Genomic DNA, 24,897 nt, shown 5'->3' with positions numbered 1-24,897 from the left:
TACCTGAGACCAGAAGAACTAGATGCTGCCCAGCTACCACAACAGACCATTCTGGTCAGGGCCACAACAGATGGGCCCTGACAGAACAGGAGAAAAATGCAGAACAGAAAATTCTTAAAAAGTTCAGAATTAATGGACCGGTTGAGACTAGAGGAGGACTGCCTGAGACTATCGCCTTGAGATACTCTAAACCTTGAACCAGAACTATCTCCTCAGGTCATCTTTTAGCAAAATAACAGATTGGCACACAAAATAAAGGATATCATCTGTGAGTACAGTGCTCCATTAATAAATCACCTATGTACGACCCAAAGTCAACACAATTAAAGAGAATGCTGATACACTGTGAAAAATGTAATCAATGTCACTGAATAGTTTGTGTAGAAATTGTCAAATGGGAACCTAATCTGCTGTGTAAACTTTCACCAAAAACACAATAAAAATTATTTAAAAAAAAAAAGTATAACATATTGTATGATTCCATTTACATGAAACATCCAGAAAAGACATGTTTATAGAGATAGCAAATCAGGGGTTGCCTGGGGCTTGGGCTGGGAGCAGGGATTGACTGCAAATGGATACACAGAAACTTTTTGGATGATGAAAATGTTCTAAATTTAGATTATGGTAAGGGGTGTGAAACTCTACACATTTACTAAAAACCACTGAACTGTACACTTACAATGAGTATATTTATGGTGTGTAAATTATACCTCAATAAAGCTGTTAAAAAATACAAAGTAAAACTATATTAAGATATAACTTTTCACTTATCAGACAGGCAAACATCACAGAGTGTATTGACACAGTATGAAGAGAGGACAGGAAAAACAAGTACTCATACATATGACTAGCAGAAGTATAAATAAGTAGAACTAAGGGTAATATGGCAAAATATCCATCAAAATTACGTATGTACATAGCCTTTGACTCAGCAATTCCACTTATATCCATACATGTACTACATGATGTATACATAAAATTATTCAATGCAGTCCTGTTTGTAATAGCAAAAGAGTGGAAACTACCTAAATATCTATTACTAGCATATTTTAAAAGATTATGGTACAGGATGTAGCTCTATGAAGGCAGAGATCTTTCTTTGTTCATGAATTATCGCCAGCTGGCTAAACAGAGATTTGTTAATGGGATGAATTTATGTAATAAAATAATATTCAATCATAAATAAAAAATGAGGAAGATTTTTATGTACCAATATGGAACTATTTCCAAGACAGTTCATAATTCAAGTGAAAAAAGGCAAGTAGCATACTATAGTAGGTACAGTATGGTACCACTTGTTTCATAAAAGAAAAAAGAATATGTAAATACAATATTTACATACTGTATATCTTTGCTGCACAAGAAAATGGTAACATACGTTACCTCTGGGAATGTGAGCTCAGTAGCTGGAAGATAGGTAATATGGAAGAGAGGGGTAGTGTTTAAAAGGTAAAAAAGGATATAAAGTAACTGTACATACTTTTTTGAGTTTTGAATTCTGAACCATGTCAATTATTACATATTAAAAATTAAACTAATATTTTAAAATAAAATAAAAAGGTTTAAGTGTTCCCTGCAGGGTATACATTAATGATCAAATTTTATGATCACTACTATTAAAAGCAAGGGTTGCAAACTCAGATTTCTCCAGGGATATGTTATGTTCTACCACGTAACATAAATGAGTGAAGTGCGCAGAGTAAAAGAAAAATAAGGAGACGCACAGAAGCTTAAAATGTAACTAAAAATGGAGCAGACACTACTGAACTCCAGCTGATTGTATTTATGCAGGAAAACAGGCCAATGTCACAAGATGTTCCAATTTTTCAAGAGGAACTGGAAGTCCAAATTTGCATGGAAAATGTGAAAATCCGACTGATTTTTAATGTCAGGCCTGCACTGTGCTAGTAATGGTCTACGTTCAGAAGACAGGCCTTGACAACTTAGTTGTAACCTCTGATTTATACAAAGTCCTTAATTTATGACCATATTGTGCCTTCAGACTGCCTTTACAAGTTTGGAAACTCTGAATATGTTTTCTCCGTAAGAGTAAAATAAACAGCAGCTTGGTTTCCAGACCCGTATATAGGTAAATTATCCCACTGACAGTTTACTATCCCACTGATTCTGACTCATAGCAACCCTACAGGACACAGTAGAACTACCCCATAGAGTTCCAAGGCTATAAATCTTTACGCCACATCTTTCTCCTGTGGAGCAGTTGGTGGATTTGAACCGTCAACCTTTAGGTTGACAGCGGAGCAGTTAACCATTGTGCCACCAGCACTCCTAGGTAAACCACAATACTGAACTAACAGCACTGTATCACCTAGGCTCTCTGATTTATATTATTTATATTTAAAACTTATTCCAAGTTTCAACTTTGGACTTTGGAAAGCCTGAAATGGTGGACTGGGGAGAGTAAAGGAAATGGAAGGAGCCGTAGGGGGAATTCAGATCTTACATGATAGACAGTGGGATAAGCTTTCAGAATTTCTCTGAAGATCTGTGTCCTCTGTATGCAACAAACTCGGTAGAAGGAAGAAAAAAAGGATATATCTCAGCAGCACCAACAGTTGAAAAGAACTGCAGCCCCAGTACCACTACTAAGGATTCCTGCAGTCCATCCATGGGGCCAGGGATCTCAGGAAGAATTCTGTCAATTGCTCATAACCCAGACACCACAGTGAGAATGCCAAATAATCAGCCAAACAGAAAAACTGTAAAGCCAAAGGTAAATCCCCATGTCCACTAGAAGATTAAAGTAAGATTTATTTTTTTAAGGTACACTTTACTAATAAAGTAACAATACACTGACATTTTTTCCTAACTGAAACTCACCCATGAATGCTTCCATGAACTATAAATTTTCTACTCATGGATAAATATCCTACTTGGAAGTTACCCGTAACAAAGATTCCACCTCAGGAGATAAGCAATCCCTAACACTTCTGGTTACCTTAGCTAACATTGGTCAGTGTGTGGCTAAGAGAAACGTTCCAGTAATTTTAACATTATTCTGAAAGTAAAAACAATTTAAAAATAAAATCTGAAAAATTTTGGAAAGTCAGTCATTGGAGACGCTTCACAATATGACTATAATTCTAAAGACTAGTCTGTAAGTTTTTTGGCAACCTGTTCCTGAAGACCAGCTGATATGTGCTCAGATGAACATTAAAACTGCTTTATTATTCCTAGGCAAAACCTAATTAGGAAAATAAATCTGCTACACATATGTAGCATATGTAGTCTAAATTCTAATAAGAATAACTTTATGGCCACTTCTTCCATTACCTGGAAAACTGAGATGCTCCTAAACAGTTTTTGGTTTACCAAGTTTTGAATTATCAGTGTGTCTGCTCCCTTCCATTAGTACAGAAACCAAATATACAACATAATTTAGAAGGGGCACTGATATTATGAAGTTTTCTCACAATATGATTTATACTATTTACATAACTAGAAACACAACCCTACTCAGGTTCAAAAACTTCAAAATTATTTAGCATATAATCACCTTCATATAGACTAACTAACTTATAAACAAAAAAGCCCTTGAGTATTTCTTATAACTCTTGGCTAGAGTAATAATGGCTACAGTGGTCCAACAGGCAACATGGAAAGTAAGAGGAAAAAGTGTAAATAGAAATAAAAGAGTTCAGGTTTTGAACCTTACCAAATTCAGTCTCAAGAACTGTATTAGGCTGTTTTTAAAGAAATATGTGAAGACATTTTTGTATTCTATAATTTTTAAAAAATAAAATCATTGATTAAAAAACATACCTTGCTGTGCTAAAGTTGATCTTAGCATCCCAGTCTTTGACCAGATTTTTATTTGTCCATCTTCTCCAACTGTAAAGAGAAAATAATTGCTATTTTTATAGAAAATAAATTTAAACATTAAATTTACATATAAGTATCAACAGTATCTGGAAACCCTGGTGGCGCACTGGTTAAGAGCTACAGCTGTTAACCAAAGAGTCAACGGTTCGAATCCACCACATGCTCCTTGAAAACCCTATAGGGCAGTTCTATTCTTTCCTGTAGGGTTGCTATGAGTCAGAATCAATTCAACAGCAACGGGTTTTAGGTTTTTATCAACAGTATCTATATTAATGCATATTTAAGATTCAAACATAATTTACTCTAATTAAATGACAGAGTGTTTCATAACTGTAGGGTTTAATACAAATTACTTTAAAACACTTTTATCAAAGTAACCTAACTTCCATGATGAAAATTTTATTTTATTTTTCCTTCAATCTTCTTGTTGTTGTTGTTAGGTGCTGTCGAGTCAGTTCTGACTCATAGCGACCCTGTGTACAATAGAACGAAACATTGCCCAGTCCTGCACCTTCCTCACAGTCGTTGTTATGCTTGAGCCCACTGTTGCAGCCACTGTGTCAATCCATCTCGTTGAGGGTCTTCCTCTTTTTCACTGACCGTCTGCTTCACCAAGCATGATGTCCTTCTCCAGGGACTGATCCCTCCAGGTAACATGTCCAAAGTATGTGAGATGTAGTCTTGTCATCCTTGCTTCTAAGGAGCATTCTCGCCATACTTCTTCCAAGACAGATTTGTTTGTTCTTCTAGCAGTATATGGTATATTCAATATTTTCACCAACACCGTAATTCAAAGGCGTTATTCTTCTTTGGTCTTCCTTATTCATTGCATCTTAGAAGATATAATTATATTATTCAAATAAAGTTTCCATTTTCAAGGCAGTCTTCATCTTTGAATTCTAACAAAAGTGCTTTCAGTGTAATAAGAAAAGCTGCAGCCGAATTCCAGTGAGTTGGGGACTGAATGAAGTAGTAGACTACTTTTTTAAACAGCTTAGCTAAAAAGGGAAAAAAGAAAAGTTGTAGCTAGACAGAGTTGTCTCCTTAAGGCAGGGATGTTTATTTCTTTCTGCTTAATTTTTAAAACAGGAAACATCTGAACACATTTATATGCTGAAAAACTAACCACTGGAAAAGGAGAAGTTGAAGATACATGTGAGAGAAGGGACAACTCCCTGAGAAAAGTCCTAGAGAAGGCCTAGGGGATAGACGTGATGGTTTTAAAACATGTCCATAAACTCTTTGCTATTCCTCCTTCAAGAGATGAAGCTTAATTCTCCTCTTCATGAGTGTAGGCTGTACTCAGTGACTTGCTAGTGAAACGAATGTAGTGGACATGACCGAGTATGACTTCTGAGGGTGGGTAATAAAAGATATGGTGGCTTCTGTCTTGCTCTCTCTTGGATCATTCACTCTTGGAGAGCTAGCTGCCATGTTGTGAGAACACTCAACCACCCTACGTAGAGGCTTGTGTCTAAGAGCTGAGGTCTCCTGACAACAGCCAGTGAGGAACTAATGCCTCTTACGGATAGCCATGTGAGTGAGCCATCTTAGAAAACGATACTCCAGCCCTAGACAAGCCTTCGTGACTGCAGCCCCATCCAACATCTTGACTGCAACATCATGGTAGTCTCAGCCAGATACACCCAGCTAGCTAAACTGCTCCTGACTCACAGAAACTGTGAGATAATACATGTTTATTATTTTAAGTTGCTAAATGTTGGATTAATTTGTTATGTAACAAAAGATACTACAATAAATAGGTAAAGATGTGAATCCTTGGAGTAGGGTGTGGAGTAGGGCAGGGGATGGGAGATGTAAGAGGGTAAAGGTCTGTTAAATGAGAATATTTTCTCCATACTCAACTGTACCAAAACCTTCCTTGACTGAATATTTTCCATAAGTCACAAAGAAAACTAATAATTAATACGGTATTCCTAGTGATTACATTTATATAGCAGTCTAGAGCAACACTGTACCAATTATGTGCTATTGGATAGTATACTAAATATTAGATAGTATATTAGATAGCTACCATATAGTTAAATGAAAACATTTCTCCTTTGGAAACTTTTCTTTAAAAAAATGCACTTAAAATGTCATTTCTGCAGACAACTTGCCTGTAACCAATGCTGTTCCTTCATAATTCCATCTTCCTGAAAGTACCGCTCCACAGTGAGCTTCTACACTTTTTTCCACTCTTCCTAACTTGGAAATCAGATGAAATTTACCTAAGAAAAAAATTACACTTGAGAAATCTATCTCATTAAATCAATTTATTCAGCTAACAAACATTTACTGATTACTTAGTACTAGTTAGCATAGCGTTACACACTGGAGACACCAAGGTAAATAATATATAATTATTCTTACTCTCAAGGAACATTCAAATCTATCGGAAAACAGGCACAAAAACAAACTTAACAAAACTTTGAGACAAGAGCTATAACACACATCCGAATACAGTGCCATGACAGTTCAGAGGAACAACAAAGATCTGCTGGGCTATGGCCCAGGGGAGCCAGGAGAAATGTCAAGGAAGACTTTTACTTAAGCAGAGTTTTGTAGTCTTGTGTTCTTTTCAAAGGCTATAGAAAAGGTGGAAAAGGTGTAGAGGAGAGGAACCAAAATAGATAAAAGGATAATCTCAGGTTTTAAAGTACCTGTCTTACATGAATTTATACTGTGCCAGGTACGGGTAGGCAAAAAGAAGCCATCGACTTGGTTGTTGTTCTCAAGAAGTTTACACACATATATAACCAAAAAAGTAAAAAACTTAAAATTTTAAAGGACACAAGCAACTACGTAAGAGATGTCCAGAGGGCAAACCAACTGCAGAGTGAGTGTTAAAGGAAACCAAGAAAGATCAGTGCGGTTTGGAATGATCAAGAAGTCCAGTAATACACAGTGAGAAATAAAACTCATAAAGTACAATGAAACTAGAAACTTTTCCCCAAATTAAAAAAAAAAAAAGTTATTTTTGTGGTAAAAGCAGTAAAAGAATAATGTGGCATTGAACATTAGCTGCCTAATCAAATTTTGGCTCAGGGGATTTATTATGTTTAAATTCACTTTTAACTTTTAAAGATTCTGACCTAATATTAACAATTCATTAAAAATATAATTTAAGTCAGATGCTTAACATAGCTTTAAAACATTTAACAACTAGCAACCTGTGGTTATTTCATTGACCACCTACCCATTCCCACCAACAAAGTCACTGTTTATTTGCAGCTCTGTTACAGCATTTTTTATTGGGCTATGATTCCTTTCAGGGCAGGGTGTCATGTCTTACTCACATTTTTACCTGCAATAATGCTTTTACATAACCAGCATTTGTTAAATTTAACCAACCCAGTAACCATACGAGTAACTGTACAAAGTGACCCACTCTGACATTTTCTTTCTCATTCATTTTAATAGCTTTCTTCCTCTGGTCATTTTCTAGGCCTTCAACCATAAGTACTGCTTTCCTTTATCTGACCATCCCACTAGCACCATCTACTTTTCCTCAGCCTTTCCTTTTAATTTTATATTTACCACCGAGCCATTTTTCTATGTAATAAGATTACTTGGAATGCAACTGTGCTACTACAGTTTCTCTGAGACTAAAATGAATTTGAATGTACTTTTTAAAATGCATTTCTTTAAGCTAATCCTTAGATTATTACTTACTTTATCCCAGCCTTTTTCACTAAATAGCACATTACCTGGCACACAGTATCCACATAATAAACAACTGTTGAAGATAATGAATGAATGAATCCATCAACAAAGAGATTAACCAAATAACTCTTGAACCAGAAATGAAGGGCTCAGAAATTATCTGTCACCTATTCCTTTTTTAAAGAAATTTTACGTATTTAGATTACCAATATTTCTTGTCCTAAAATATCTAACAAAAATTTTTCTGACTAGTGCTAAAATTACTCTTGCATCCCGTGATCTTATAGAAGACATATCCCGGGACAACAGAGGCCAGCTCTTTGCACACACTTAGCACTCAATAAATCTTTGACCTTTGTATCTTATCTAATTGTTACAAATCGTTTGAATAACACATCCAGAGTAAAGTATAAACATAAAATTACATAAGTCAAATATTTTAAAACCTGTAAGTGTCCATTTAACTATTTGGGTTCTTCTCCACACCTTTCCCAGCTTTTCTATAACTTTTTAAAAATGCAAGACCAAGACTAGGGCTTAATTAATTTTTTTCCAATTACTCACTGGGGGTGGGGCTGGGAGGAGAATGTAACCAGGAAGATTCATTTATTCCTTCATTTGGCAAACAATAGATGATTTGAATAAGAAAAAAGGACTATCTAAACCCTGGAGAATAAAATTAATTTCATTATTAAATAAAAGATAAACTAAAAAAAGGAAAACATTATAAATAAGAAAAAGAACAGAGGAAGTAGACTGAAAATACATGAAATACTTGCTCAAACTATTGTCCTGAGATAATCTTTAAACCTTAAACCAAAAAAAACCCCTGCAGTCTTTTTAAAACGAAACATGGTTTAACTTAACCAGCAAAGAATGTCTGCCTTGAGCATTCTGCTCGTTTAAGATCTCTCTATATGTGATCAGGAGCCCTGGTGGTATAGTGGTTAAGATCTTGGCTGCTAACCAAAAGGATGGCAGTTCAAATCCACCAGCTGCTCCTTGGAAACCCTAGGGGGCAGTTCTACTCTGCCCTATAGGGTCACTGAGAACCAACCCGACAGCACCCAACAACAACAACAACAACGTATGTGAGGATCAAAGGAGCCCTGGTGGCACGGTGGTTAAAGTACTAGGCTGCTAACCCGAAAGGTCAGCAGTTCAAACCCACCAGCAGCTCCGCAGGAGAAAGATGTGGCAGTCTGCTTCCCTAAAGATTAGAGTTGCTATGAGTCAGAATTTGACTCGATGGCAATGGGTTTGGTATATGCGATCAAAGTGACAACAGCAACTCGAAAGATTAGATAGGAAACTTAGGGGTCAATGAGTTTATGTCAATGGAGGAGGAACAACTCAGAAAAGGAGGTTGAGAATGGCTGCACAACTTGAAGAATGTAATCAATGTCACTGAATCTTACGTGTAGAAACTGTTGCATTGGTGTATGTTCTGCTGTGTATATTCTCAACAATTAAAAAAAATACATGAAATGCATTTTAAAATACTGGAAATGCCTTAAGAAATGTCTACTTCAGGGAGCACAAGAAGACTTGGAACACAGCATTTACGGGAAAAGAGCACATAAGCACTTTTGCAGATGACAAATGGTTGTAAAAATGTGGCAGGTGTTTATAAAAAGCCACAAAGATTGGTAATGGCTAACTTCTGATAAAAATTAAATAAATAAACGCACAAACAGATTTGAAAGTGAGATTTAAAACTGGACATATTAACTAGTAAGAGAATATTTAGGTTATTTTAAGATATCCAATACAGAGCATAAAAAAAGTCAACCTTCATTAAATATAATTTAAGGAGTGCTTTAGTGGCTTTACAAAAGATGTTAGGCCAGAATTCCTTTACATAGCAGTTCTTCTAATGCATTTTAAATAATTCAGTTCATTTTTAAATGTGATTAACAAAGAAACATCTCTTCTAAAAAGCGAGATACAGCCGCATGAAATATCCAAAAAGAGGAAAGAACGTTGATGCTAGAACTACTGATGAGAGAAAATACTTGAAAAAAGTCTGCTTCTTATACTTCAGGATCCGCCCAAAACCCCAAGGACCTTTTCTGAATTTCAAACAAAAGAAGGAGGGGACTGGACAAAGGGAAGAATGGGGAACAGTTTCAGAAACTGTAACTGCTTTTCTGCCAACCTTAGGGGAGGAAAAACCAAGGTGAGGGTGGTAACTAGAAAAGAGAACCTCTTGAGCAACAAATCAAATTTTGAAAGAATTTTTTTTAAAAAAGGGCACTAATGAACATGGACTATACTACAAAGTGACCTCAGACGTTTAAGTGGCAGGAGGTCCTCGGACCACCTTTGGATGTCACCCACCTTCTTTGAACACGTCTTTTTCATTTCTAGGTTCTGTTTTCTGTTTCACTCTTCCGTTTCTTCTCTTTGAGCTATCATTCTTTTCCCCCTCTTTAAGATTCCAAACATCCCAGGAACTAACCTAGGAAGCAATACTCAACTACTGCACTCCACTTTGCTCCCCCGTCTCCCTACAACTCGTTGTGGCACGTTATGTTATTTTATTTGTTTTTTCATAGAGTAAACATTAAAATAAAATTAAACATTATGCTTTCTCAAGATCCACAGTATATTTTGCCATATTTAATCTTGCAAATTAATCTTCTAAATTACTATACATTTTTTACTTTAGACATTTTTTTCCCTCCTATCAGAAAGTGTTTTATCTAAAGCCAAGTGTGAAATAGATTCTCATGCAACTACCCTTCAGTTAAGTGTAAGTAATCTCAATAATTCAGGCACACTAACTTAGATAACAAAAGTTATCAAGATTAATTATGTTTACTGCCCAAATTCACCAGATAAAAGTCAATCCTCAGATACCACTGAATTTGAAAAGAAAGTACAAAAGAGAATACGTGATATGCCACCTTCTGTATTAAAAAAGGTAAAATGAGAAAATACACATCTATCTCTTTATTTTTGCCAAAAGAAACACAGAAAGGATAAGTCAGAAACCAAAGACATTGGTTACATACAGGGAGTAAAAGGGAACAAGGTGTATGAGACTGAGGAGGTGACATTGCTTTGAGTATATCTTTTAATATAGTTTTGACTTTGTGGAACCATACATGTTAATGTTTCACATATTTAAAAAAAAATCAAATCAACAAGGAATGGGGGAAAAACATACAGAAATAAATAAACCTAACTGTATTTCCAGTGAGTAACATAACCACACTTACACAGGGCGTTAGGGGGATAACGCAAGTAACTTTTGAACTAGGACTTAGACTCTATATCCTGGGTCCAAAGACAAAAACCAACATGAAACAAATATTAAACTCTAATTAGATTTATTTTTTGAAGCAGTATGGGTTAGCAATTCTGCAACTAATCCTTACTGTATATTGTAGGATTGAGTAAATGAGTAAATATATTGAGAATAATGGAAGCCAGGCTTCCTCACTGTTTCCAAATATGGAAAAAGGAAAGACTAGAATTAAGTCTGTGGTCTTAAATTACAATTGGTGGTATCAGTATGAACTCAGGATTTTTTAATATGGGTGGATGAATGGACAGATAGACAGAAAGAAAGAAAGCTATAGATATGTACTTTTTTTTAACATACATTTACATTTTTATCTCTTAACTCTGTCCACTGAAAGGGTCTTGAAGTAAAAACACCCCACTGGAACGCAGAAAAATACACAAAACAGGTTTCCTTAGATAAATGGCTGATTTAGAGGCTGGGACTAGGAAAACAGAAGGTGAGCCTGAAATTTAAAAAAAAGTCACCATTTGGCAACCATCTTAGCGATAAATGATTCAGCCAAGAATCATCAACAGATGCTAAGAGAGTGGGAGGAAGCTTGAGGAGGAAGAGAACATTTACCTAGTCTCAAAGTATACCTTTATAAATTATTTATTAAAAGGGAAAAATAGTAACTTCACATTGTATTAACGTAGTGAACACAACCTTACCGAGTAAGCAACGATAACATCACCAATTACTGGTCAAACTGACATCGTAAGTCTCCTGATCTGATACTCTGACAGGGACACGATAAACTTCTGTAATATTTCTGCTAAAAATATATAAAAAGAATCTAATCATGAGGAAACATCAGACATTCTACAAAATAACAGGCCTGTTTTCTTTAAAACTGTCAAGATCATAAAAGAAAAAGAAAGGTTGAGGAGTTGCTCCAGATTAAAGCAGGCTAGGGAGGCACGACAAAAGTAATGTATAATCCTGGACCAGAAAAAAACAAATTTCTATAAATGACATTATTAGGAAAATAAGTGAAATTTAAATGTGAACTGTAGATTAGATGATAGTACTACATCAATGTTAAAAATTCACTGATTTTGGTAAATATATTGTGGTTATATAACAGAAAATCCTTATTCTCAGAAAATTCATTTAAGGATTTATGGTTAAAGAGGTACATCTGCAAATTATTCTCAAATGTTTCAGAAGACAAAAGTGTGTGTTCGTGTGTGTGTGTGCGCGCACATGTGCGTGTATACAGGGAGAAGGGAAGGGAAAGACAGAGAAGAGCCGATGATGCAGTATATGGGGCAAAATGTTAACAATTGGTGAATGAGGATAAAGGATATGTAGGAGTTCATTGTACTATTCTTGCAACTTTTCTGTAAATGTGAAATTACATTTTTAAAAAGTTTTCAAAAAAAGTCAATCTTCTACTTTATCATCTGGGGTAAGTTAAATTCTAATTGTGATATAAACATCACCACTTCCACTTTGGATTCAACCTTCTGTGCGTCAGGCACCAAGGCTTTCACACATATATCTCATTTAATCGAGCTTCAGGAAAATACGGTTTTTAAGAAAACTAGCCACATTCTCCGTGTCAGAGCATCCCATTCCCTTGACCAAAGAAACTCACTCAGTGATGAGCACATGCCCCAAGCTTGGCTAGGGCTCTGTCTGCAACTCACCTGTCAGACACACTGAGAAAGAAGCACTCTTCCTGCTGATGTTCCTGAGCTAGGAGAATGAGCCTTGGGCTTCTGGCACCCATCATGTTCACCAGGTGGATGGAGCAAGCTATCTAAGAGACTGCAAGAACAAAGGCCTGATCCAGCAGTGTTTGAAGATCTGCCCCTGGGGCTAGGTGAATCAAAAACTCAGTGTGTGCTAAATTAGTCTATACGGTTTCTGTTATTTTCCATGAATGTACCCCTAGTTGACAAAGTGGGTAAAGTTTAACAACAGATGAAAATAATGCAAGTATTTCTAAGAAAACAAAAACAAAAACATTCCCTTAAAAAGTAAAAAAGTAGGGAAAATACTATGCTTGTTATTTACCAATAATATAGCTATGATCAAATTAAACAGTCTCCAACTCTACGTGGAAATTAACATGTAGTGGATACTAAAAGCTATCTTTAATAAATGTTTACTGAAGGGTCGCTATGAGTCAGAACCAACTCAATGGCACCTAACAACCGCAACAACAAACAAGTCTGAGTTATGTCCACTATTTTTTTAAGTGCAGTTATGTTATAATTAAATTTGAAGAAATTAGAAATCAACACTGTGATGACAGCTTAACTCAACTCTGGAGAGCACAGTATAATTCACTTTCTTCCATGACAACAGGTAGTCAAATCCACGAATATCCGTTTTGTAAAACAACTCAAAGCATAAGTTATACTCATATATCGTGTATTTTAAATACAAAGATGAACATATAACATTTATTAAAAACTTACCATCAGAACTTGTGAGGACAAAGCTTTCTGCTTGAGTCTGTTTCTTTATGCCTAAACTTTTTGGAAACCAGTGAAGATCTATTGGGTAAATATCATCAGGAAGCTTTACTATTTGGCTTGTCTCACTGGTTAGCAAGTTCCACTTCACTATCTGGTGATCATCACTGCATGAATACAGTTCTTCAGCAGTAGTCCAGCCCACACAGCTTACTAATTCTTGATGTGTCGCCATGTTAAAGAGACATAAAACACACAAAAGTCTTAATCTTAATAAATAATGTGCACATACAGATTACAAGAAGGAAGGAAAAAAGGGCCAAACATTTTCAAGCTCCTAAAGGTACTTTTCATTTTATAACTTTCATATTTTTTTCCATATAGAGGGAAATAAATATCAAAGCAGTTATAAGAATGGGAAGCAATGTAAGGAATCCAGATGCCAAAAATGGAAGAAAAAAAAAATTTTAACTACATGAAAATTAAAAACCTCTGTATTACAAAATACTCCAAAAACAAGACCAAAAGACACACAAGACGTCAAACAGATCAAAAAGTATGGAAGGAGCTACAGTAAACTATTAAATTATTAGAACAAGCATGTATTATTTTCATAATAAAAAAATCAAATATTAACAAAAGACTGAAATTTAATGGTAAAATATCTGATTATATTACACATTATAATAACACTATACGAAAGGAAAAAAACATAAAGCTTAACAACTGAAAGTAAAATCTTACCAAACTTTTTGACACTGAATTCAGAAAACAACTAGTCTAATTTACTGCACGTACAAGGCGCATAGAGCTGGATAAAATATGAATTCTAAAATTCTTACTTTATTCAACCCATATTTTCAGCCTCCAACTTATGAGGACGATTTCTCTAAAAGTTACAGTGCTCAAGGAGCCCTCGCTTCATCCATCAGGACAGGCTGCTCACCCTAGCAGAACTGTGTACCTACAGAAGGCATTTCAGTTCCTCATTTAAAAAGCATGTTTTCTCCTTTCTAAATCTGGATATCTATATTACCAGCTTATGCCTGGCTGGGTTTGTTCTCTTATTGTCATTATAGGATCCTTTTATTTCCTCCCTTTCTCACCAATACTTAATTTGGTTCATCTGAGTAGTTGATAAGCTCTTCCTAAGCAAAGGGAAAGATTCTTTTAACACTTCAAAGGATGATAGATGAAGCAAATAACCAGAAAGGTAAAAGGATGTTACAGGAGACCTTAAGAGTTTGTACAGATAGGTTATAGAGTAGCATGGAGTGCTTAGAATGCAAAGCACAATCTAAACAAAAGGAACTGATGTCACTAGATCATTCCTGAAAAGCCTGTTCCAATATAATTGTTGCAGCCTAAGCAACGTTAGGCAAATCTAGAAAGAGAGAACATACACACGCATCCCGAACCAAAAAAAAATTGGCTTTTCTTTATATAAAGTGCTGTAAGTGCACATCAGAGATGGCATGATGCTATTTTTGGTCACTGTATTTTCAAACTAATAGGTCAACTAGAATTATGGGAGAAAAGAGAGGATTGCCAGAATAAGAAAGTCTAAAAAGATGATTATTTTTCAGTTTGAAAAGGGAAGAGCAGACGATGGACGTGGTCAAAATCTATAAAATTAGGTTTGGTATGAACTCCAGAGGGCACACTTTGACAACAGATGAAAAACTGTTTAAGGAGAAAGAAAAGGAATATTTTCACCTAAGAGGGAAAACAAGCAGACAATACAAATGAAAACGCATATAAACTCAAAAGGGCCAATCAAATGTCTAAATCAGTGCTTCTCTGCTGCAGAACCAGATTTTTCTTTATTTCAAACCCACTGTATGTTGACATTTTGTAAAACAGAATAAAAATGAATTACTAGAAAAATGATCTTACATTTGGATGTTGTGGTAATGTTAATTTACTATAAAGATTTCTCAAAGTTTACTTTCCATTTCCAGCCCCTCCCTACAGAGACCTGTAATAAAGTCCACAGATGATACTTTGAGTCAAATTGTCTAAATGACTAAGAATGATGCCAGGGGGGCCAATCATACTTGCTTTTACATAACTGAGAACTCTTGGTGACAAAATATAAAATCATGTATTTAAGAAAACAGTAATTGCTACCTTCCCATGTAAAATAATAAAGGTCTGACTACTCAGAACTTCCCATTTGTCCTCTACTTTATCAAGAATGTGAACAAAGCAGAACTCAACGAACACGAGCAAAGAAAATTATTTTGTTTACAAAAAAAAAGCTTCTCTAAGATCCTACTAGACGAAACAAAAACCTCTGCACATGTACTTAAGTGCTGCACGTGTACTTAAGTGCAATACCTAAGTAGAGTAAGAAAAATGTCACTAAGAATTTGAAAGTAAGATTTAGAGCAAACAGTTTGCTTTGGAGAGTTATCTGAACACACAGAACCTTAAATATTTCAAAAAACAATTTAGCTAAGCTCCCATTAAATGAAAAAAAAATACATTTTCCAACAAGAAAACCAAATAAAAGAAAATTTTTAACAATACTATAATAAGATGATCACAATAAAGTCTGTAAGTATTAAAAGGATATGTTTTGGTTCTTTTAATAGAGAGATCTTCAGCCTCATAATCTCCAGTTTCCAGCAAAACCAAAAAAATGGTACTTGATTGTATTCACTGTAAATACAAAAGTGAGAAGAAAAAATATAAAATCAGCATTAAAAACAAACACGTGTGCACAAAAAAAAATTAATTAACTAAAGGCAAATGAAACATCTTAGAACACCCCCCAGGTGACTGAAACACATTAAACGCAGGAAAAGAGGAGGGACACTAGAAGGGAAGCCAGCCCTGCTAAGGAATGGACGGTTGAGGACCTGAGGGTCAACCCCTGCGGTCCTCCACAACCTGCCTGAGATCACCCTGGTCCAGAACACCACTAAGTAAATCAGGTCAGGTGAAGAGTTTCCAAAGGCTGTCCTAAGGCCAAATTAAAAGATTTTTCAAACAGGGAACCCCTCATCCCAGATCAATTTTGGTCCTATGGAGTGGATGTAGATTAGAATAAACTGCAAAGGTCTGACTGGGGCCTAAACTACATTTCTTAAGGGCCGTGACAGTTCTGGAACCCACATGGACATTATCAACCAAGTGGCCCAATATGGGGTTTACATTCTGTGGGGTACAGATATATTACCCAACAGTTATGTTTACCAGTGACAATATAAAAAAATAAGTAACTTATGAGAGCCACTTTATTACCGCTTATCAAAGTTACATAAAAATTGCAGCATAATTGCCAAGTAAAAACTTGGAAGAGTATAGCTCCCCAAATAACCATGTCATCAAAAAACTGTTCAATTGTCTGAGTCCAATTTACACTTACAGAATTCTGAGTAATATCACTAACCAAAATAATAATAGTAAATCAAATGAAACTAAATTAAAGGAAAAAAAAATCCTCTTCACCCAACAGAAAATCACTACTAACTACATCAAAGGAAGTGTTGGCAATAGGTAAGAATACAGCAGGCCTCTCTCAGATAATTTCTCATTCCGCCGTGTCCAGGAAGACCTCCAGATTAGCAAGGTGCTAAATACAGCTGCGTTTCACCCTTTTGTCTTGTTCTACTTACAAATTTGTTAGACTAGAGGGAAAAACTGTTTCGATCACAGAAAAAATCTGTCCAGCCAATGTGCAACTAGGATCAGAAACCTCTCTCTTCCAACACTCTTAGGGAGGTTTCTATTGAACTTCAAAAATACGGAACTGTGTGCAGCAGCCAGTGCTGGAACACAATCTCTCCCAGGCACATTTCCCAGGGTCAGTGTTTGTCCCTAGCAGCTTCAGCACCTTCCTCAAAACTCCTCCTTCCCTTCCATCAGACCTCTTCCAATTACAGAGAAAAAAAAAAGAGTAACAATATTTTTAAAATGCTGCTTTTTTCGTAATTAAAATTCACTCAGCTTATAGGGATTTTAAAAGAATAAAGCCAGATAAATTGTTGACAAACATCAAATAAACAATAAAACACATATATAAGCTGAATATACCATTACGATCAGAAACCTAAAAGATCTTTGGCAAAGGCATGATGTACCCTACATCTGAATACCACAAACTGCTGAAATTCATAATTAGGATAATTTATCATGTAAGAAATCATAATCCTCTATAAAAAGTCAAGGAAATGTGGTTTTTGTAAGAAAGGAAGTGGCAACCATGCCGAAAATGGTGCCAAGGAATCAAAGAAAGAGGAGAGTGCATCCAAGTACCGGAAGACTCCCTCTTGCTCAGGAAGATCTTACCGATACATTCCATTCCGCTAGGATCACCTGAGTGAAGGATACGTACATTTTGATATGGGATTGAACAGATGAATAAAGAAGTCATATTAGAGCATAGCCAATTCAGGAAAGTGCTGGCTGAGTGCTGCACTGAGGTATTTTTACCTGCCCAAAGGCACTGGTGACTGAGGATCTGACTATCCAGTGATATCTGGGAGGGCAACCAAAAAGAAAATTTCGAGGGTATGGATAACTAGATCTATTATGCAACTTTACACAGGAAACAGGTGGCAGTAACTATACCTTTGCTACTAAAAATAATTTATAAGTTGTCTTTGGTCCAGTGTGGGTCAACACTATTTAAAAAATGAGCCGGATCTGTATGCTGATATAGAAAGATATCTAAAATATGTTAAATAACAAAAGGAAGGTGTACAACAATTATTATATGAAGCAATCCCTTTTATGCAATAAAAAGTAACATATTTAAAGCTGGTGGACACAATAGCATTTTTCTGGGAAGATATGCAAGACACTTAACAATAGGGACCTTTGTGGGGGTAGGGGCACTGGGGTGACTGGAGGCTTTTACTTCTCATTTTATCTTTCTGCACTGTTTGAGGCTTCTAACCATATTTGTAGTGTTTTCTTCTTTTAGTCTATCCATTTCTGTATTTTTGATAGGATTATCCGAGTGATAGGATATGGCCCAATTTTGTTTTCTTCTTTATATGCCTCTGCATTTAAAAGAAAGGTAATGTGTTATCTTTCATACGGTCTCCATTCTCATTCTCTTTGCCGTCTCTACTGTACTTGACTCCCTTATTGAAATTCTCACCTAGCTTATCTTCCTGATACTGTTCTTTCCTTCTTTATTCTTTATAAGCATTTTATCTCTGTAATCTGTTTGTCATCAAGTTGATTTTGACTCATAGTGACCTCATGTGTTGTGAAATAGGGCTAATAATACCTAACTCACAGTTTGGTCATGACGATTAAATGAGGTAAAGTATGTAAAATACCCAGTAGAGTGCCTGACACATAGTTGTTGCTGCTGTTATGTGCCGTCAATTCAGTTCCGACTCATAGTGACCCCATGTACAACCGAACAAAATGCTGCCCGGTCCTGCACCATCTTCACAATCCTTGCTATGTTTGAGCCCGTGGTTACAGCCACTGTGTCAATCCATCTTGCTGAGGGGCTTCCTCTTTTTCACTGACCCTCTACCTTACCAAGCATGATGTCCTTCCCCAGGGACTGGTCCCTCCTGATAACATGTCCAAAGTATGAGACAAAGTCTCACCATCCTCACTTCTAAGGAACATTATGGCTGTATTTCTTCCAAAACAGATTTGTTCGTTCTTCTGGCAGTCCATAGTATATTCAATATTCTTCATCAACACCATAATTCAAACGCATTGATTCTTCTTAGGTCTTTCTTATTCATTGTCCAGCTTTCACATGCATATGAGGTGACTGAAAATACCATGGCTTGAGTATAACAAGCACTCAGTAACTGCTAACTATCTGTAGTGAAAGTAAACCAAAACAAACAAACAAACAAACCCACTGCTGTCAAGTCCATAGCGACTCTACAGTACAGGGTAGAACTGCCCCGTAGCGTTTCCAAGGAGCAGCTGGTGGATTCAAACTGCCAACCTTTTGGTTGGCAGCCTTAGCTCTTAACCACTGTGCCACCAGGGCTCTGTAGTGAAAGTAAGCACTAAACAATCGCTATTTGTAGTGAAAACTGTTGTTTTCATCACCCCACATATATTCAGTCTTTTCCTTGCTACAAAGAATTTCTCTTTGGGACAACGCCTTCCTCACTCTTAACACATGTGGCTTGAGTGGAGCCAGCATGAGACCCAGACTTAAGCCAATTAGAGCATTCCATTCCCTTCACACAGTGGCTGTTTCACAGGTGGCCCAGTACTTTTATTTAAATAAACGAAGGGGGAGAAAAGCTCTCTTTACCCTCTGGTCTTTAATTTTAGAGGATTTGAGGCTCAAGTTACTGTAGCTATCTTACTATAGCAGAGGAGAACCTGGAGGTGCCGGAGGCTACTGTGTAGAGCCTGAGAAAAGTGCCAAGGCAGTGGAATGCAGAGTAGAGCAAAGAAAAGAAACCAAATCCTGGTGTCTTTGTTTGAGTCCCTAAATCCAGTTATACTCACCTGACTTTTTAGTTATGGTAGCCAGTAACTTTTTTTTTCTCAAGACAATATGGATTGGGTTTTCTGTCACTTGTAACCTGGAGGGTCCTACCTGAGACATTACTGTAATTATTTCTTCTTCCTAGATTCTAAGAACGGACATTTCCTCAATATCCCCAGTCGGTTGCTATTCTCTTCTCTACTCACAGCCTAAAAAACCTAATCTATTTTCAGTATTCCTATCTATTCTTGTAACACTATCTCATCCTATATTCTCCACCTCTACTGCCCATTGAATATATCTTCCTGGATGTCACACTGTAATCCCAACCTACATGAATAAAAACAGACTCATCTCTCAAAATTATTTTTCCCCAAAAAAACTGTTCCACTTCTCAGTTTCGCATTTTTTCTGTGATACATTAGGTGAGAGTTTCAATAAGATTAATGCACTAGGGGGCTTATATTTTCAAGAGGAATACTCATTACTACCTGTATTTTGTACTTATCCAATTTTATTAATATATTTGATTAATATAGTGGATATATTAATCTTGAGCAACATTCTGTAAATATTTATATATTACTTTCACAGTTCATGCTTATTTATTCATCTTATTAGTTAATACAAATTTAACTGGTTAATATTTTTTTTTTTTATTGTACTTCAGGTGAAGGCTTACAGAACAAATAGTTTCTCATCAAACAGTAGTGCACATATTGTTTTTATGACATTGATTAACAACCCCACAACATGTCAACCCTCTAACTTCTCAACCTTTTTGGTTAATATTTTTAAACATTTACTCACAAATCTAATTTCCGACTTTCTTAAACGCTGTACACACTTTAGAAGGCAGACAGAACACATACTAATTACAAAACTTAACGGTATACTTAAAGAACTGCAAATGTGGATTTTAATTCTAATTCTAATTTTTCTCTTTGAACTTACTTCTTCCTGTGGGACAAAATTTTACCCTTCTAATGTAAAAAATAAGGGTTATCTTCTCAGACTGCCTGACACTGCGGTAAGGATTGTTGGTAGATGATTCTGGACCAGGAAGATGAGACTTGGTTATGTTTTACAAAATGACTGTAACCCAGTCCATTCTAGTGGGACCAGCTTCTTTTTATAATTAGACTCTGTTAATTTCATGAGAAATGTCCAAAGTATTGGCAACGATCAATCAAGTCTTTATTTCTTGTTACCTAAATCTTTTCTCAAAAATTATATTCAATCTCAGTGTCTTATTTTCATAGCACATATAAATATCTAGATTAAAGTCTACTCTGTAGCTGTGTTATGAATGTCTTTTCTTCATTATGTAACTTGATTTAAGCCTGCTTTGAAAACATTTGTTCTTCGTGGGGCATAGTTAGATTCAATTAAACCTAAGGCCACAGGTCAGTTTATTGATTTATTGAAACTACATTACTTTCTTATCAGTTATTGACAGCAATCATCAAAGGCACTAAAACTAGGATTTATCTTTAAGACTTATTTTTATTCCCATCCTTTTATCATTAATTCAGGGATTCACATACAAAGAACAGTATGTGACTGATTTTAAGTTTATACTCTTATTGATCAAAATCGACAAAAGCTGTAGATTTTTCCCCCAAAATGACTCTGGATGTTTTTCCATTTTACTGTGTAGGCACTTCTCACCTCTCACGAGCACTGTACAGCAACAATCTAACTAAAGTCATGACTGATTTCAGTCCCTTTCCCTGTTAGCACACTCACATACCACTGTTATTTATTCTTCCTATTTTCACCAACTCACTCCTTGGCTCAAAATTTTTCTAATAGCTCTGTTTTCTTCCATATCACATCTAACATCCTTGGATTGGTTTTGAAGACCTTCCATAAACTACTCTTTCTCTAACTTGACATCCCATTTTTCATGTACATATCCTGACAAAGTCAATGTCATAAACATAACAACATCAAATGCTTATAGGACGTGTGCTAGATATTTTTTCATAAGCAATCCTATGAGGTAGGTATTAGATACTGGTTTTATAAATAAATACTCTCTGAGAGATTGATAAATTGAGTAAATTGTCAAAGCATGTAGCTAAAAAAATGATGAGATTTGGGATTCTAAGTTTTCTAGATTACATCTTTCTATTACATTGTGCTATGTCACTCATATACAGTATATCACTAAATTTGGTCTAGTCTCTGCTTTTTTCGTGGTCGATGTCTCTCCAAGTCAGGTTTTGTAATGTTTTAACAATTAACCAACCAGTTGCCATTGAGTTGATTCCCCATGTGTGTCAGAGTAGAACTGTGCCCTATAGGCAGAAGTAGATCTCCAGGCCTTTCTTCCCAGGTGCTCGGTTAGCAGCCAAGCACATTAACTGTTTGCATCAATTTTAAATCCACAAGATTCTAGAGCCCTCAAAGATAATCACTAGATCTTCTTGGTATGCCTACCAGCCAAAAACTTTTTCAATGAGTTCTATTTTCTGTAGTTTGTGTTATGAAAACAGTATTTTTTCAGCTTCAAACATAAAGGCATATTATGATGTCAAGTTATTGCTTATTCAAACCACACCAGCCTCCCAACCCCACCAAATTTTTACACTTGTAGGGAGTGTCCTCCCCACCTCTGAACCTGACTTTATGCTCCTTCAGGCCAGGAGCCATTACATGCTTAGAGTGACAATGTAAATTCATTCATAAAGCAGATTTATTGCTTTAATTTGCCAGGCTTCTAGGCTAGGCCCTAAGTATGCAAAGGTAAAGGGAAAAAAAAAAGATTCCCAGTTCTCAATGCCAAGTAGTAAGAGTCCTGGATAAATACTTACTGGAGATCTCAATTAGCCAGTCGTTTTTTTTTAACATCGTGGGGGCCTAGGGCCACGTTTGAGAATGTGATGAAAGTTCCAGGAAAACTAACCCCTCAGAAAAATGCACAAACACACATAATTTTGTATAAAATTTCAGAGGGGTTATGAATCGTTCTGATGCCAAATCACCGACTACTGGATCCACAGACCCAGGTTAAAAACCCCAAAACAAAACTCAGTTCTCTGGAGACAGGAATTACCGTACTTGCTGGATAATTCTGATTTTGTCTTGCACAGGGCCATGTATACAAAAGCCCCTTAAAAAATGTTTGCTGATCGATAAAATAATCAGATGACACCAGCAAATTGTTTCTTCCATTACGGAGCCATTTCGTCAAATAATTTTAAAACCCCGAAACCCCCTTTCACTAATAACACTAATGACCTAACACCAGTAACTTGAAAGTCATTATTCTGCTATTCACATTTGGAGTATATGATCACTTACTAATCCAGCTCTCCTCTTCTCCTTGCCACCCTCCCCCCTCAAACTCAGGGCTCCTTCGAATCCCAAAAGCCTCGCCCCATGCCCCACTGCCCCCAGCGAGTCAGAAAATAAGATGCTCCACGCCGTACACACCCTCAAAGCAGGAAAGGTGCCGACTACAACTTCTGAACCCTTTCCTCACCACGTCACGAGCTGAAGAGATTTACCTCAAGTTCCAGGGAAGCTGTGGAGACTGCCCTCACAGAGCTAGCACCAGTCACCAACAATCCTTCGACCTCCGGTCACCATAGTGACTTCTCCCAGCAACGCTCCCCGCCTTCCCGCGATACTTCCCCCCGCCCCCACGGCGCGTCATCCGGCGGACCGCAGACCCCGCCCCGCAGCGAGCCCGCCCTCTCCTGAGGGGGTGTGATTGGAGGGCGGAGCCTCGCCTTCGGCTGTGGGTGGAACCCGGCTCTATTTTTTTCTCTTTTTCAAAAACCGCAACGTTTTTTAAAAATATTGTTTATCATAATGCTCCCGCTGTCGGCCGCAGCGTAAACATTCCCTCGCTTTCCCTTTTCACGTAGTAGAAACGTCCCCTACCCCCCGAGTTCCGCCAGGAGTTCGCACTTGCGCAGGAGCGACCAGAAGATGGCGGTGATAGTGGCCGCACTTTTTTTCAAATTGGTGGATCCCAGAAAGCATTGCGCGCATTTGTAACGAATTTCCGTTCGAGTTTGTATTTTAGGCGCCATTTTCGAGTGAAGGACCCGGAGCTGACACACCGGTAGGAGCGGGGAGCGGTTACACAACCGTTTCTAACCTTGGACTGCCCCGTAGGTAAAGTACTTCTTTTCCTGGTCAGGCTGTCCAACTCTTACTTGCTGACCCGTCCGCGGGCGCCTGGAGACGAGAGGCCTGGAGCCGGGCAGCCGAAGTCGGCACTGAAGCTGCCGCCGAGAGGCTTCTCTCGCTGTCACCCCTCCCCCCTCGGCCGCTCCCCGCGGTCCGAGCTCCCGCGCGCTTCTCAGCTCCTTAGGCGTCTGCTCCGGGGGCTGCAAGCCTCGCGGACCTCTTCTCAAAAAATCCCGACCCCTGCCCTTCTCTCGTCTCCCGAAGGACTAATTAGCGAGTCTGAGCCTTCACTGGTGACCCTTCATGGTCAATTTTAATCTAACGGGGCTCGGCCGCCGGCCATCCTAAAACGATTGAACCGAAGCCCGCGTTGCTTGCGTCCGATTTGGAAGTCGCTACTGGCCGGCCCCAGCCTTCGGCTGCCCTTCCGGGTCGGGCTGTGGAGGGGAGATCGCCAAGCCCCCGAGCCGTCCGCGGCTCCGAGAGCTAAATGGCGGGGAGCGGAAAGTGGGCGGCGAGTCGCTCCTTGTTGTTCGCTAGTCTGGGAAGAGTTGATGGCCACTCAGGGCCGAGGCTAACTCTTCTCCAAGTCAGTGCGCTTGCATCGCTGTCCCAGAGAGCCTGGGCATGTCAGTAAACGTCGGCGTGTGGGGTTATGTCGTTTGTAAGTTAAACTATAGGGAATATTCTCATCCACGTATACAGTGGGCGATCGGGAGGGCGAGGGCTTCAAAAACTTAGGCAGCTGATTGATTCCCAGGCACGTCTAGGTTTTCCCACCTGCGTAGGTCTCGTTGGGAAAACCAACCCGCCTTCTTGCCGTTTGGGTTTATTGTGGCTTCTTCCCCGAGGACCCGCCGTCTCTGAGCGGGGGTTTCAACAGGGCTCTCGGAAGCGGGTGGTCCGAGGTTTCCCCGAGCGGATCGGGCAGTGACTGGGTGGGGGGCCCAGCCCGGCCGCCTCGAGGGCCGACGAGGAAGGCGCGGGGGCGGACCCCCAGCCCCGGACTGACTGGCTCCGGGCTCTTCCCCGCCCCAGCGACCATGCCCCGCAAAGGCACCCAGCCGTCCACGGCGCGGCGCGGGGAA

General features: G+C 37.8%; 2 protein-coding genes across 2 annotated transcripts in view; one reads left to right on the top strand and one right to left on the bottom strand.

The window, feature by feature from the left end:
• IFT80 (intraflagellar transport 80) overlaps nt 1-23,299 on the bottom strand; it is a 119,731-nt gene extending 96,432 nt beyond the window's left edge. The window contains exons 1-5 of the mRNA XM_004379148.3: nt 23,179-23,299; nt 15,809-15,894; nt 13,234-13,455; nt 5,967-6,077; nt 3,787-3,855 (exon numbers count right to left, since the gene is read on the bottom strand). Of these exons, the coding sequence (XP_004379205.1) occupies nt 3,787-3,855; nt 5,967-6,077; nt 13,234-13,455; nt 15,809-15,845 (439 nt within the window). The 5' untranslated portion in view covers nt 15,846-15,894; nt 23,179-23,299. The remainder of the gene's footprint in view (nt 1-3,786; nt 3,856-5,966; nt 6,078-13,233; nt 13,456-15,808; nt 15,895-23,178) is intronic.
• A 424-nt stretch (nt 23,300-23,723) lies between these two features.
• Nucleotides 23,724-24,897, top strand: part of SMC4 (structural maintenance of chromosomes 4) — a 33,466-nt gene continuing 32,292 nt past the window's right edge. Inside the window, exon 1 of the mRNA XM_023733853.1 lies at nt 23,724-23,794. The gene's annotated coding sequence lies outside the window, so the exon portion shown is untranslated. The remainder of the gene's footprint in view (nt 23,795-24,897) is intronic.

Source organism: Trichechus manatus, unplaced genomic scaffold (genome assembly GCF_000243295.1).
Source record: "Trichechus manatus latirostris isolate Lorelei unplaced genomic scaffold, TriManLat1.0 scaffold00062, whole genome shotgun sequence".
NCBI lineage: Eukaryota > Metazoa > Chordata > Mammalia > Sirenia > Trichechidae > Trichechus > Trichechus manatus.
This window is presented reverse-complemented; position numbering and strand designations above follow the sequence as displayed.